We start from the raw sequence: 15,875 nt of genomic DNA, 5'->3' as shown, positions 1-15,875 counted from the left end.
AGACATACACGCTGCCATAGCCCAGCTAGACACACACACAGCCATAGCTTGCATGTGATGCTATACACAGCAAGACACACGCTGCCATAACCCAGCTAGGCACACACACTGCCATAGCTTGCACATGATACCATACCCAGCCAGACATACACACTGCCATACCCAGCTAGGCACACACACTTCCATAGCTTGCACAGGATACCATACGCCGGCCAGACATACACACTGCCATACCCAGCTAGGCACACACACTTCCATAGCTTGCATGTGATGCCATGCCCAGCTAGGCACACACACTTCCATAGCTTGCATGTGATGCCATTCCCAGCTAGATACCCACACGCTGCCATAGCTTGCATGTGCTCCTGTGGTATTCCTTAGCCCCCTAACTACATTCTCGAGGCAAAGTGACAAACCGAGGTATGGGGAGGGGGTATCACGTAACGTGACCACTGGCAGTAGACACAGTTTTAGTTGGCTGGTGTCAAGTGGCTGAAGAGCTGGAGCAGCGCTATTTTTTACCACCTTATTTGCAAATGGGTGCTTGTTACAGGAACTTCAATGCAGTTGCTACTTTTGGCTACTAATATGCCAACGTTTTGTTGACATATCTAATGTAAACAACTAAACACAAAACAATGACATATAAACAGCAACCCAACACCACAATAAAATCAAAAAAACGAACGAAAATCAAAACTAAAGTAAAAAAATGAAACCACATTGTAATACTACAGCACAAAACGACAACAGCACCATAACAACAGAACGCATCACCACCACACAAAATGCCACACGCGAATTCGCACAGAAGTCCTTGTCACCCATTACCTCCTCCAAAATAATATGCTTGTAATACAGTTGTACAGTATGTTACGAGCAAACGCTACCTTAATATCGCCAGCTAGACTCTGTGATCTAGCCTTGAAAGTGATCTTTATGGCACCTTGTACATGCTGTCCCCATCGTCATCTCCAATGAGTGATTGATGTTGCGGACTTTCAGCTATTCGTTGGTTGGTTTCTGGTTAAAGAATAGATGCCGTAGGGCACAGCTTGTTTCAAGCTGGCAGGCATGGCCGGCGCTAGGCATGGGCAGTGTGTGCAGCTACCCAAGGCCTCCCACTCAGCCCACCAGCATGGGGCCCTGCACTGGTGGTGCATGTGTCCTGTTCTTTCCATGGTGATACATTTTAAGAAAGGTGTCGCCTTGCAATTAAGGTCCATGGGAGGTGACCCCCCTTCCCGGGCCTCTCAGAGATGGTGTTTGGAGGCATATGGGAGGGAGACGCTTCCTCAATTGGAAGGAGACCCATTCACAGACACTGGAGGTGTGAGAATTGCTGTGGGCTGAAAGTTAAAACTGCATGGGCGCTAAAATGCAGGACAATGTGGGCCTCCCGTAGTGTCTCCGAATGGGCTCCTTGCAAGGGTCCACTTATCTAAATTAGAGGGGCCTCGCACATTCCGTTTTAGCCCAGGGCCTCGCAAATCCTAGAACCGGCCCTGCTGGCAGGTGTTTCACCGTCAGGGAATCCTGGGAATCCTTCTAGACACTTTTGAACAAACCAGGGAGGCCAGGGGCTCCACGCCAGGCAGCCAGCGGTCCTCAGTGCAGACTACACTTCTCTTGTGCACCCAAAGTGTGTCCAGCGCCGGGGCCTACCTCTGAGCCGCGTGCTGGCCGCGCTCCCCTGCTAAATGTTTCAAAGTTAAGCAGCAAACCCCGCCCCCGCTTTCGCTCCCATTGGCTCCCCTATTTCTCCTCGTTTCCCAGCCGAGAAACAGTGAAGTACCAATCAGCGTCTTGCAGTCGCACGGTGGTGTCTGAGCAGGAAGGAGGTGGTGCGATGAGAGCGGCTGCTGCTGCTGCTGTGCACACCCCTGGCAATGACTGCTTGGAAGACAGAGGGGGCGACCCGCTGAGCACCGGCCGAGGAAACTGCGTCCGCTCCGGCTGCGCCCCGCTCATGTGAAACATCTCTGTGGAAACTAACGGAATAGGGTGGCCTGGCTCCTGGCAAAGACATGCGTGTGATAAGGAAAAGGTGGACGATTTGCACAATCAGTATACTTCTCATTTTTTACAAGACAAAAGATATCACAAGGACAGAAGAGGAGCGCCTGGAAACGCAGCTCAACGGGTAAATTGAATTGCAAGTGATGAGGCTTTGGGGAAGGAAATGTGTTGCAGCTGAGGCGAGAGCCTTTGTGTGTACAATCTTAACGTGGTGGGTTTTTTGTTAGTGGTTAAACTGAGAGAAGTGCACTTTTTCGAGGCAAGGCGAAGCTGAGACGAGGAAGTGCTGTCTGGGCGGCTCAAGTTTTGGCAACAGAAATGTTTGAGACAAAATCGTGTGCCATCAATGCCTTTTTTAAATCTATGACCATTGAATAAAATGCACTGACGGATTTACTGAATAATGTACTTGCATAATATTACAAACTGTTTATAGTGGGAGCGGTGGAACTTTGGTTCTTTCTAAAGGCACTCGGCACAACTTCTACCTCAGTCGAGAGGCAATAAGTAATGTCAGGATAAACCTGCACTTCTGATCTGTGCACCGTTAAATTATGCAAATGAGAATGTAAAGAGTGCGTTGATAACCTGGGGAAATATAAGAGTCGATGTGATCAATGTGCTTTTAGTTGTACTAAATGTCATGTTTGTTAATTTGTCGTGCCGGCAGAATTGGCGTGATCTGTTTGCCAGGAGAATGTGCCAGTTTATATTCTTATGTTTTGTGTCATGTCGATTCACATGCAGATGGACTTTGGGGGGGGGGGCGAGACCCTCTTTGGAAACCTTTATATTCCCCCTGCTTTCATTTTCTCTTTCTTCTCGACCTTTTTCATAAGACAAAGAAAGTTCGGCTGCTCTAGTCTCAGCACCCCTTTTTTTGTCCGAGGGAACTGATTGAGTTGAAAAGCCACCCACCCCCGCCCGCTCCCTTCTTAAACCACTCCTGCCTGATGCTTTCGATCTTGACGTTTGCCATATTTTTGAGGGGTTGACTTTGAAAGGTCGTATTCATCTTCTGTTTGTTATATATAGACCTTTAAGGACATACCCTGGATTTTAAATATAATACAGCTTGCTCCTAATGGTGAAGTGCAGTGCGCATCACAATGGCACCGAGGTAAGACAGGAAAGGGGGCGGCACGCGTGTCAGTTTCTGCTTCGCCTCTCCAAGAACAAGCGCTCATGTGCAGCGCTGAAGTGCTTTGTTTGCTGCACTGTTTGCTTTAATACAATGTAGCAGCATTATCCACCCACTCCTTGCGCCCTCAAAATGAGAGCACCCCAGGAGCCCTTAAAACGGCAGCTCTTGTATCCAGCACCCGACTCCCACGGAGGGCTTCTCCGAATCTAGGTGATGGTGCTGTGAAGAAGTGTCATCCCCCGGCGCCCCCGCCTGTCTACTGAGCATCCCCCAATAGAGACGGAGACGGGCATGCAGATGGCGCGAGACACAAACGCAGAGGGAGGCGGGCTCGTAGGGGAGACTTAGACAAAAGGAGAGAGACACACCTACCGGGAGAAGGGCCGGCTGCATAGGATTGTATTGTGTGGTACAGCCGGAGGGAGGATGGATGGAGCGCACGGGAGCGGCGCCTGGAAGGAAAATCTACCACACAAGGAGAGGCAGCGAACAAAGACGGGGGAGGACTGGGGGCTCGGACGGAGACGCGTAGAATATGGGCCATTGCAGGGGGAGAATAGAAACACACGGTTTCGTTTATTCTGGAAGGTGTGAATCACCTGGGCAGTGGCATGGACAGGGTGAGGCACGCAAGCTGACAGGGACATATAAAACATGAAGTCAGACAGCTGTGGCCACAGAGACAGTAAGGGTGTAGTGGAGAGGACGAGAAAGGCTAGAGGAAGATGGGCAGACATACAGAGAGACACACAGAGACAGAGGAGAGGCAGATAGACAAGGGGGGTGGACAGAGAAGAGAGAATAGGACGAGGATAAAATGGACAGAGACAGTGAGAGAGGCAATGCTTATGGAGACAGTGACAGTTTGAAAAAAATGTATGCCAGTATACTGAGAGAGAGAGCCGACACTACTGTATGTGAATGATGTAGGTGTAAAGGGAAAGAACAGAAACGCAACGGGAGATTGCCCAGGGTGCAGAGAGAGATGAAAGGGGTGAACAAAATTGAAAGAAAAGTGGCATTCAAGGTAGGCAGGTAGCATGAACAGCTGCGATGAAGCAGAGCTCGGCCGAGTGCTTGGTTTTATGCTCTTCCATCTCTAAGGTACATATATGCATTTAACTCGGAATTTCTCACAGTACACGAGCTGCAGGCAGCAAAGCTCGGAAACGGAGAGAACCTATGATGCTCACTGTTTCCGAACTGTGGGGTATGCAGCTTATCCACCATCATTGCGAAATTCCGAGTTAAAGGTACACATGACAGTGAAAGCGCATAACACAGGCGCCCAGCTGCGCCCCCCCTAGCGCGCACCTTCTGACTGGGCCCCGGATGGGATGGCATTTAACAGCTCCCATGCACGTATTTCTCACTTTTTCTGCCGCTGACAGAGTACACATTTCTGCATGAGCTGCATAAAACGATGCACAAGGGAAATGTTTAGAAGGGATCAAGTGGAAAACATTGGAACATCTGTAGAGGAACTCTCTTGGTGTAAGCAGCCGCTCAGATGTCCCGTTTCCTGTTTTCTTTAATACCAGTAACTCCTCGGCACTCTGTGTAATTTGCGCAAACAGGAAATTAGACGGCTCCTCGTGAGAAATAACAAAGTCTGGGTCACTTGTCAGCCGGTTTCATAGAGAAGGCGTGAGTGCCTGAGAGCCGGCTGCCCGCCGCTCACCGCTTCAAAGCTTGTCTGCAGGTGGGGGTGTTTGCTGCAGCTTTGTTGTGAAGCTGTGAGTCGGAGTTTGTTAATCACTCACACCTGTTGATTCAGGAAATAGGCAAGGTCACATTTGCCAAAGTAGTTTGTAAAGTTCTTTCAGGGACATCCTCTTGCATTACGACGTTGCAGACAGCAGGACATGCAGGCGATGGTAGGGAGGTCACGTGACACTATCGGCAACAAATTAACGTAGGCTGAATCAGGCTGATTTGGGGATTTATTTTAGAAAACATTTGGACCCACGCTATGGCCGAAAAATCACACCAGAAAACACTTTTCTTCACAGAAGTGGTAACAAATATAAAAACATACAAAAAAGTGCATTCACATTTTAATATTTAATGTAAAAAAGAACTAAACCCAGTTCAATATTTACTTTACACACTCTAAACCGTACCCTAGCCTGCTTGTTTTAACCTACAAGCAGTCTCCAGGTCTGCCACTTTCTGCTCTTACCTATTGACGATGCAGTTTCACAATTAAAGTGCCACTCCAGTAAACCGATACAGAGAGGTGCTTCACTGTTTTTTCCTTCAATTGCAAAATTTGGAGAAATCGAAAAACTGATAATAAATTGAGTTCCTTGATTCGTAGAGTTGGTGTTCTGCTTCCCTTGTATTTTAGTTTGAGTGTTCCTAAACTTAGCACTTAGCATATATGTACTTATTATGTATGTAAGCACGAATCCATATATTTATTCATGTATTTATTTATACAAAGTTTTGTATGGCAAAGACACCGCACCTTACTTCGGGCGGTGCAAGGGAAGAAAGGTCCTTCACTGGCTTTCTTCGCAACCCCCCTCTATACCCTCCTGTAAAGCTGGTTACCTGGGGTTCTTGGAAGTAATTTCAGCTTAGAGCCATGGGCTAAGGATACTCCCGAGTTTCAGGCCTTGGACATTACAAGATTGTCTGTGCCATATTTAGCCTCTTGAAGGAGCATTGTTATGTCCGCTGAAAGGATGCTGATCACAAGTTCATTGCATAGTAGGCAATGGAGGGCCAACATTTGAAGACAGCTGAAGTTTTGCCTCAGTAAGCTTTATGGATGAGACATTAGGTTTTAACTTTATTTCTGGATTCTCTTGGAAGCGTATGACGTGCTTCCAAGGCTTGAGTGACATGATTGACTCTCTGTTGGTGCAAGAACATATACACTTCTTAATTTGGACCTTTTATGTCATGAGATGAGTTTTTTGAACTGGCCGATATTGACAGCATTTTAACAGTAGAGGCATGTCATAAGTAAAGTTCATATTCGTTTTATCCTGTGATTTGTTTGTTGGAGTAGAATTATTTCAATAAAGGAGACCACCGATAATGTATTTATTTCCTTGACTACTGCTTTTGTTTTTGAAACATTGAAAATAACCCCCACATTTCTGGTCTGTTGCATTCTTGTGAGAGAAAGACTTGAATCTTTGTTTCAATCAGACAAGTAAGCTCTAGTTTGATTTTATCCAGCAGGTGATTCAGTCATGCACTTCATGATCATCAGCACTACTAAGTCTGTTCTCTAGGGAGCCGAGAATTTGGATATTATCAGCATAAATTTAGAACTGTAGATGCTGTAGGCCAACAATTTGCACCAGGAGCATCATATAAATAACTAAAAGTGTAGGGTACTATGACATATTGCATTTCTTTTTGCAAAAGCCCACGTTAGAAGATTTTATATGTGCTTTCGAGGTCGGATAATGGAGGAAGGATCACATCCCATAAAATGCCATCCCTGATACCTTTGCGCATTAGTTAAGCCTGTGTAGCAAACCAGTATGGTATAAAGTGCAGTAAGTCTGTGAATTGTCCGAGAAGATCAAGAGTGCCTGTCTACTTTCATCAAAGTTGATAAGAAGGTTTTCTCTGATAGCTGTCAGTTAATTATGTGCTTCGTACAGCTCTGGAACCACATTGGCAATCATTCAGGATACATTTTGTTTATGTATATATATCAATTGGTATGTATATAGTGCAAAACAGTTTTGTCCATAGTGAAGCAAGTCGCATAATACTGGAGTGGTTAGGTGACTGGGCTGGGGAAAATACTATCTTGGCCAACATACAATATGGTTTCCGGGCAGGTCTGGGGACAGTGGAGCAGAGTCTTATTTTATCGATTTTTCTGTGAAAATACATTCAAGTGAAAAAAGGTAAAATGTTCTTGGCATTTGTCGATCTCACTGCTGTCTTTGACTCTGTGAAACATGAGGATTTATGGGCTATCCTTGAACAGCTAGGGGTAGATATACACATAATCCACCTCCTCAGACACCTATATTGTGACGCTAAGGTGCGAGTTTGTTTTGGCCCAGGTTGGAGAACCCACAGCCCCATTTCCCATTAGGAAAGGAGTCAGGCAAGGTTGTGCCCTTGCTCCTTTCCTTTATAACCTTTTATATCAAAGGTTTATGCAAAGCATTAATTAAGGACAACAATGACTTTCCATAAATAGCTGGGCGTCCCATCCCTGCCCTTCTTTATGCAGATGATGCAGTTTTAATGTCCCGCACGCAAATAGGTCTACAACAAGTTTTAAACAGTTTTGTTAAGTTTATGGGACATTTGGATCTCAAGGTGAATACTTCCAAAACTTACATCATGAGATGTGGGCCTGGGAGTGACATATGCAGGGACATGTTCCTGGAGGGCCAGAAAATAGAGCACACTACCAGCTTTGCATGCCTAGGAATATTGTTTGAACAAACTGATTTTTGGACTCGGCCATTAATGCCAAAAAACTCGTAATGGCTAGGACTACGTTGTCCTTGGTAATTAGGGAGAAGACCACCACGGGAACTCATACAGATTTACAAAGCGAAATGCGTCTCTGCAGCTATGTACGGAGCAGGAGTGTGGGGCTTTGTTGAGACTCAGTCACTTCAAACGGTGGAAGATCTATTTTTGAGATATATTTTAGCCGTTGCCAGCAGTATCTCTGCATATGTCTGTCACTCAGAGCTCGGGTTGCCATTTATTTCAGACCTGATAACAATGGAGCCTGTTCTTCTCTGGCACAGAATTTGGTGAAACCTGAGACCAAGCTAAATCAGGAAGTTTTAGCAGATAGTTTTAAGCTTGAAGGAGCACTACTGATCCCATGGCTGGGGTTTATTAGAAATGTTATGTCTGATCTTGGCCACTCGGAGTATTATAGTAACCTAAGCTCAATGCAGTTAATCACTAGAAAGGAACTAAAAAAAAGGGCCTACTTCATCTGGACTCAATTAGATTAGCTAGCGAGAGCTTAAAGCCCACTGTGCAATATAACCAATTGATTTTATCCTCTTTTAACATTCAGTCCTACTTAATGATTGTACCTGGTGGCTATGACAGATTTTTATGAACCTGTTTAAGATGTAATATTTTTCACAGGGTAGTGAGCTTCCCAGATATCAACGATTGGTCGCAAACTCTAGGACTGTGTCTGTGTGACAACTGTTCGGATCAATCGACAATTCACGTTCTGGTATTTTGTAGGTTCTATAGTAACCTGAGGAACATTTGGATTGCCCCTATTTTAAAGGAGCTGGGCCTGAGACAATGCCACCCTGCATTGCTGGTGCTGCAGCTCCTGGACGATGTACATAGAGCCTGGCAGATAGGCATGTTTAAAAAAAAAAATTCTTAGCCACAGGAAATCTATCATTTTGTAATTATGGAGACTATTACGATTGTTTGTATGCTGACTTTATTAATGTAATCAAGTATAGATTTTAACATTTTATAATCTTAATGAATGAACTGTTTATTTGTACTTTTATGATTGTCTCAAAAAGCAATCGAATAAAGTCTCTTTGATTTGATTTGTGTAGCAAGTCTGTGAATTGTCAGAGAGAATCAAGAGTGCCTGTCTACTTTCATCAAAGGTGATAAGAAGGTTTTTTCTGATATCTGTAAGTTATGTATGTACTTTGTGCAGCTCTGAAAGCACATTGGCCATCATTCAGGATAGATTTTGTTTATGTATATATCTATTGGTATGTATATAGTGCAAACGTAGCTGGGGAGCAACAGAGAGTTGTACATTACATGGGGTTTGGGAGTCGATTTCAAGAATGTGTACATCAAGTGAGGATTACACAGTTACATTTCACTTAACAGTTTTTAGGTACAAGGAAATTAAGTGATTTGCCTAGAATCACACGATGTAAAGCCAAGCAAAGATGTCAGGATGCTGATCTAGGTCTTGAAGTTCCTCAGCTGCCCACTCGAGCCATTAAGCTAGATCTCCACTCTATTCGTGTTGACATTGTCTGGTAACCTCTCTTCCCAAGTATTTGCTGAGATAATGGAGGTTTGACATTGTCTGTAATAGTATAGCACTTGGCTAAGTTCTATAGATTTATTCAGTAGGTGGGTGATTGTTGCATGTTTCAGATGATTTGGAACAGTTCCACTTAAAAAAGGATGCATTTATAAGATTTGATTAATCAGTTGCAAGTCTGGCAACAGTTTCTGCATGCAAATTATCCAACAGCATTCCCTGAGTAGGTTGGAGGATTTAATTTTCTTGGCTTGTGTTAAACTCTTTCCCCCGTCATGGGGTTGAAAGAGGTGAGGGAGAATTGGAGCCAAGTGAGATTGAGGAGTTCATATATGTTGTTAGCAATAGCTGCTCAGATGTTTATCATAGTGATTTAGAAAAAAAATGATCAAAAGTTCTACGCAGCGGTGCTTTTGTTGTACGAATCTTCCAGTACTTCCATGTTAATCACTTCTTGGGAGAAGCTGAATATTATTTTCGTTGTTTTGTTGCCATGAAGTTATGTTTAGCAAGCAAGATTTTTCATGTGAAGTTAACTGTCTTGCAATATCCCCTTTTCTGATCCCTGAATATGAATTGCCTGTTCTGAGATACAGGCAGACCTATATTATCAAACTTCTTTTTCATTTGATCTAGATCAGTTTTTCCTAAACTGTGGGTCACAGCTGATTTTTGGTGGGTCGTAAAAGTCCAAGCAATAACTAAAGATACCTTTAAATTCTGTTTTTATCTTATGTATTTATCTTATCACATATGCTATGCTTCAAAGACAGAGGTGGAATGCCAATCCTATGTCGCTATGCCTTCTGGATTATTGCTGCTTATGTTTTTAACCTGGGGACTTGTGTTTACAAACGTCTCTCTCTTTACAGTGATAGAAAGAAAAGTAAAGTGAATTATGTGACAATGTTGCTGGTGTACATGGAGTGTGAAAGGAAAAAATGAGGAATGTCACTTTTTCATTAACACAGCAAAATGTAAATAACTTTAAATGAACTGTACACTTTCAGCAGTTAGGAAAGTAAAAATGAATCACTTTTTATGCAATTCTGGAATGTGATGTAAACAAAGTTTTTAATAGGACCAGAACAAATCAAGACACTTTACTCGGTGATGCACAAAAAATAAATATTCACTGAAGCCCCATTTCCACGTATTGTGTACAGTATAGTTTTATCAGTAAAAATGTATGCCTGTGCAAAGTTAGAGAGCTTTTGAATTGAAAAAATGCTGTCTGTAAGTTACAATGCGCTATAACATGATGCTAAAGTTACATAAAAAAACACTAACTCCATGTCCATTATAGCGAGATGGGTCACGAAAGTCTGTTGTACTAAAAAGCGGGCCATGGTTCTAAAATGTTTGAGAAGCACTGATCTATACTTCTGTTGCAGTCCCTGATTTTTCATGGATAGTGGGACTAGTTTTTTTTTTGTGGTTGGAATCTATTCTGCATTAAATTGGATTAGCAACTTTATATCAGTTCTTTGTAGACTGTGTTCACTTGCTGCTTGCATAAGATGTTTAGTTCCCGTTTAGGATAGGATTTATTCTGATTCAGGTACAATATGTTACAGAGAAAGAGGGTGATTAGTGAGTGGCAAGCCCTCTACAGGTTGCACATTTAGTACCTCAGATTCAATGTTGTAAGTGAATACCGCCAGATCAAGAACTTGACCTTCTGTGTGTGAAGGGCCACTCATCACTTGCACAAAGCCCTCTGCTTTTTATATTATCTGATCTATCCACCTACTGATAAAACCTACCATGATGATTATTATTGGGAAATATCATGTATCTTGCTCCAAGATCATAGCATTTTAGTATCATTTGAAAAGACCTATGTGTGCTGTTTTACTTGATTCTCCCTTTCTAGTTTTTTTTAGTTTTCTCTCTTTCCCTATTTCTTTTGTTGTATTGTAGGGTTATAAATGTATGTTTTGTATTTATGCCACATCAAGTATTTGTAATCATTTCTATGTCAATAGGATTATCAATGTATTGTTGACATACATTTTATATGTATGATCTATAAATGGAGTGCAGTGCTGGTAAATACGTAATTGAAGCTCTGTGCATTTTGATACTTATGTAGTACTAGGATTGATTGTAGATAGTGGTAAAGGAAGAGTATCCTCCTAGGGAAGGAAAAACAAGAAACACACTACGATGAGGGAAAGACAGAGGACAAAGAAAGACTAACAACAAAAATATAGTCCAGAATTCACGGATGACAAGAAGGAAAGGCATCACAAGGAGAACTGAACAAGCGAGAAAACAGAGAAGATGAGAAGAAAATACAATATGATCACTCATCCTACCCCATTATCAAATTGACAATGTATTATAATGAAAGCCTAATGTAACAGCAATTGGGACTGAGACCCATGAAACACACACTATATAAGTGTAAAGATGTACTTAACATATATGTGAAAATGGGACTAAAACCCATGACCAACCCCTACCCCGAGAAAAGGGGGTAAGAAGCTAATATGAATGGGACTAAGGCCTATAAAATGATAGCCAATGTAAGGACAACCCTGTGTAGAGGTCACATACTGTGCAATGTAGTAATGGGATTATAACCCATACAACACACCTTGTGTGGGGTAACAGTATAAGTGTAGATTGGTCTGAAGCCCATGACCTACCCCGCGATGTAAAGGAGGTTAGCTACAGAAAATGGGACTGAACCCATAACCTGTCCGGAAGAATAGGGATGGTTAGCTAATTCAAAAGGGACTAACACCTATGCATCGATGCCCTGATAGAGGGTGGGAACCTTAAGTAGCCCATGACGGCAAATGTATTGTGAGCAAATAGGGCTAGAACCCATTGCCATCCCTATGTAGGGAAGAATAAAATGTAGACTGCATGCATGTAAAATCAAATAATGAACCCCTGAAGGTGTGTACCCAGAGTCCATGTACGTAAAATGTTGAACCCAACAAAACCCATCATACAGTCCCCTGGAGGATAAGAGTGAGAAAGACAGTAACTTCATGAAATGTACGACAGGCCAAAACATAGATGCATATGGCAAAACCACAACCATACATAAAACAGGCTTAAATAAAAATTCACATTAACATTTCATTTGCTGACAGTTACAGCTATGTGTGTGCGTGTCACTGTATCCATGTGACACACACCAGTGTTTGAACAAACACATTTAGAAGATATAGCCCAGAACGGATTAGGTCATTTCTTGTGCACAGACAGGTAAACGTGGAATGAAAAACTACAGATCACCCGGGTTAGGCCTATCTGACTCAAGTTCGTAATGTACTCACTCATATCACCCCACGTCAATGTAAGGACTATTTTCATGATCCTGAGATGTGCCAAAGTCCCACAGTGTTGGAAAGTGGGTTATTGGTAGCAGCAAAGGTAAGTCTGCCCCTGGCAATAAGGCCATTAACACATGGTAGGACTCAGCAAAGGGCTTAGAAAATTATTCCCATGCTCAACCCTTGGTAGCTCAACCCTCGCGAGCGGACAGGCTTAAGTTCAAAGAAAGGTATATAAAGTATTTAAAAACACCAATTCAGTAACTAATTAAGACACAACACATAATAAAAATCCAATACCAATTTATACAAATAGTAAATATTTGTATCTTTAAAATGACACCAAAACAACAAAAATTCAATGTAGGGAACCAGAGATATGAATTTTTGAAGATTTAGCAAAATTTAGCACTTAGAAGATTATAGCACTATATTGTGATACCTGCTCGCGATAGACCATGCCAAAGTCAAAGTTTCAGGCTGGGTGCGATGGAGCCCTGAGCGGCTACAGCTCGCGGCAGGTCCCGGTCTCAGTTTCTACCTTCTCACTTAGACATTTTTCCGGAGCTTTTCTTCCCAAGGGACCTCCAAGCTCTCAGCAAGTCGGACCCGGTGAGGGTTCGCAGGCTTGCCTTTCAACGAGCTGCCGGTCAACTTCCCTGGCGCGGACTTAGAACATTTTCCTTTAACGCTTCAACGGGGCAACCCAGGAATCGAGGCCGAACGCGATGGTAGGCAGGCGGCTTGGCTCTCGCAGTTGCTCCCGGCCACCTTTTCTACGAGAGCACTTAGAAACTTTTCTGGAGCTTTTTCTCTTCGGGTCTCTTGATGCTCCTCATGTAGCCGGACCCGGTGAGGGTTCGCCGGCTTCAGTTTTCTTTTAGTCCCGGTCAAACTCTGGAAGTTGGATTGATGGAGCTTTTAGCGGGACGAAACTGGTTGGCTTGGCCGGCCAGTGGTTGAAGGCAATCGGCCTGGCTGACCATGTTGAGCCGGTCCCTCTATGGAACTTTTTTTCAAAGTTACCCCAAAGTTCTCCAAACTTCTTGAACTTCTTCCTGAAGTTCCTCAAGGGGTCCCAAAGTGTCTCAAACTCACTCCAAGGGTCTGGAATCTCCAAGATGGTCCTTGAAAGTTCAGTTCCCACAATCCACTGGTACAAAACCCTTACAAATCCACTGTTAGTTCTCCAAGGTGTAGATTTAGTTGGTGATGTTCCAGATGAGCTCTTTTAACCTGTAGCTTTCAGGGAGTCCACTCTTTAGTTCTTTTTCAGCAAGATAATCCACAGGGCTGTAGTTTCAGATGGTGCAGTCGTCAGAGGTCAGGCCATAGAAATCTTTGCACAGCAAAACTTCCCAACAGGGTACTTATTGCTTCAGTAAATTTCAAGCAGCAGATCTGGAGGGCTCTGCCCCTCTCAAATACTTATTCCAAGTTCTCTGGGTCAAGCAGGAGGTCACTTCTGACAATGGGAGCAGGGTAACTTCTCCAATATATGACCGTATCCTGTAGAGTGTTGCATTATTTTGTCCCAGAGTGTATGAAATCTTCCAAATCCACAATGGTTGATTTTCCAGCAAGGAGGTAAGAGCTGGCTAAACACACCCCTCCCTAGGATGGCTAATTTACGTAGACTCTCCCCCCTGCATCTGCTCATACCTTCCTTAATCCTACCATCTGCCTATGGTGGGAAGTTCAGAGTTGTAAATGACACTGTTCTCTGCTCTCCTCTTTGAAGAACATCGTTTATGACTCCTCCCCCTGGCCTGGCATTCCTATGGAAAAGCACACTGCCCTGCCAGCAGATCTGGTTAACCCCAGGGGCTCTTTATCACCTCTTCAAGACAGCCTGGCTAATCCACTTAACTCTGACCAATCAGGGCAGAGCACTGGAAGGCTAAATTTGGACTTACAAACAAGAACGCCTTATAACGTCTTGTATGTACACTTTAGGAAAAATTCAACAATATGATATTGTCGGATTTATTAATACCATTCTGGAGAGCATTTGAATGGCATTTCTAGCCCTCTCCTATCAAGAGTTATTAATCAATAACTTCCTACCATGTTAACCTATGTAACAGGGGATTTGCAATGGGAAAAATGACTTGGCCATTTTTCCTGCACCAGGACTTACAAAAACATAAGTACTTGACGTATATCTACAGGAACCCTACCCCATATGTAACTAGGGGAGGCTTTAGGGGTTCTGAATCTGTATAAATATTGCAGATTCTCCCTCCACAGCGCTCCTAGCATCAAAGTCGAATTCGAGTAGCACTTTACCACAATTTAACCCAGGGCATATAAAACTCATTTTATAAGGGTGTACCTTATACATATCTGACCCCCACGCCTGGGACACCTAGGGGAGACCCTGGGGGTTGCTAATATGCCAAAACATTGTAGGTTATCCATTTTTAGAGCCTCAAATCCCAAAGTCGAATTTGGGCACAATTTAGTTTGTAAAAGCAGTCCTGGCCCCCAGTGCTGCTTTTAAACTGACCCAGGCTTCAGCAGTGCACACATGCGAGTATAAAAATAGCTGCTGGCCTCTAACCTGCCATGCCCTAGGGTACTAGGGACTTCTAGGTAGTTTCAATTCCCCTGCCCTATTATAAACTAAAGGCCTATAGGGCAGGTCATGCCAATCACAGGCATATCCCACCATACCATTAAACACCCCAGTGTATGTAGGTGTTTTAACTGTATTCTAATGTGTCTGTTTCAGCATAGTACTGGCCCTGGTCCTGGCTATGCAAAGCCCAGGGTCAGTCAGAGTCAGTTACCACCAGTACCATTCAGCAAAACGTTGGGGGTTGCCCAGGGCACAGGATGACTTTGCAACACACAGCAAAGAAGTAAACAACCATGGGGTGAGCACTGAAAGATGACTAAATGCCGCTGGTGGATGGCAAATTATCCAGTGTCTGTAGTAGTTACATGTGAGCTTGTCACTTGAATACAGAGAGAACACAAGACAGCATATGTCGAGGACGTAAAGAAACCTATAGTGAACAGATTTCTGGAGACCTCTGAAGATTTGAGACCGACGTCATATTATGCACATACTTGCCAAACATTATGATAACTAAGCAGTAAGACAAGCAAGTTGACTGTCACCATGCAGCTAAACAAAAACGTTCAGCAATTAAACACTGCCACAACCATGTTCCTTTAACTTTTCTTCAATCATGGAGTAAAGCTTACACTCCAAGACCCCATTTACAGTCAGGTACATGCACCTTAAAAAGAGAAGAGAGAATACCTGTACCATCATGGTGCTTCACAAAACCATCCACTTAGGAGCAAGAAGTGATGAAGATCAGCCGAACTCCACACCGCAACATTCCTGCTCAGCTCAAACAGTCAATAAACTTTATTGACACGACACGAACGTGGTTGGCACATTTCAAAGATACAT

General features: G+C 43.4%; 1 protein-coding gene across 1 annotated transcript in view; it reads left to right on the top strand.

Annotated features, from left to right (window-relative positions):
- Positions 1–1,808: 1,808 nt before the first annotated feature.
- Positions 1,809–15,875, top strand: part of ST8SIA4 (ST8 alpha-N-acetyl-neuraminide alpha-2,8-sialyltransferase 4) — a 442,546-nt gene continuing 428,479 nt past the window's right edge. The window contains exon 1 of the mRNA XM_078675440.1: positions 1,809–2,143. Within this exon, the coding sequence (XP_078531566.1) occupies positions 2,028–2,143 (116 nt within the window). The 5' untranslated portion in view covers positions 1,809–2,027. The remainder of the gene's footprint in view (positions 2,144–15,875) is intronic.

The sequence above is a fragment of the Lissotriton helveticus genome, chromosome 2_1 (genome assembly GCF_964261635.1).
Source record: "Lissotriton helveticus chromosome 2_1, aLisHel1.1, whole genome shotgun sequence".
NCBI lineage: Eukaryota > Metazoa > Chordata > Amphibia > Caudata > Salamandridae > Lissotriton > Lissotriton helveticus.
The sequence above is the reverse complement of the archived record's forward strand: the minus strand, read 5'-3'. Positions and strand labels throughout refer to the sequence as shown.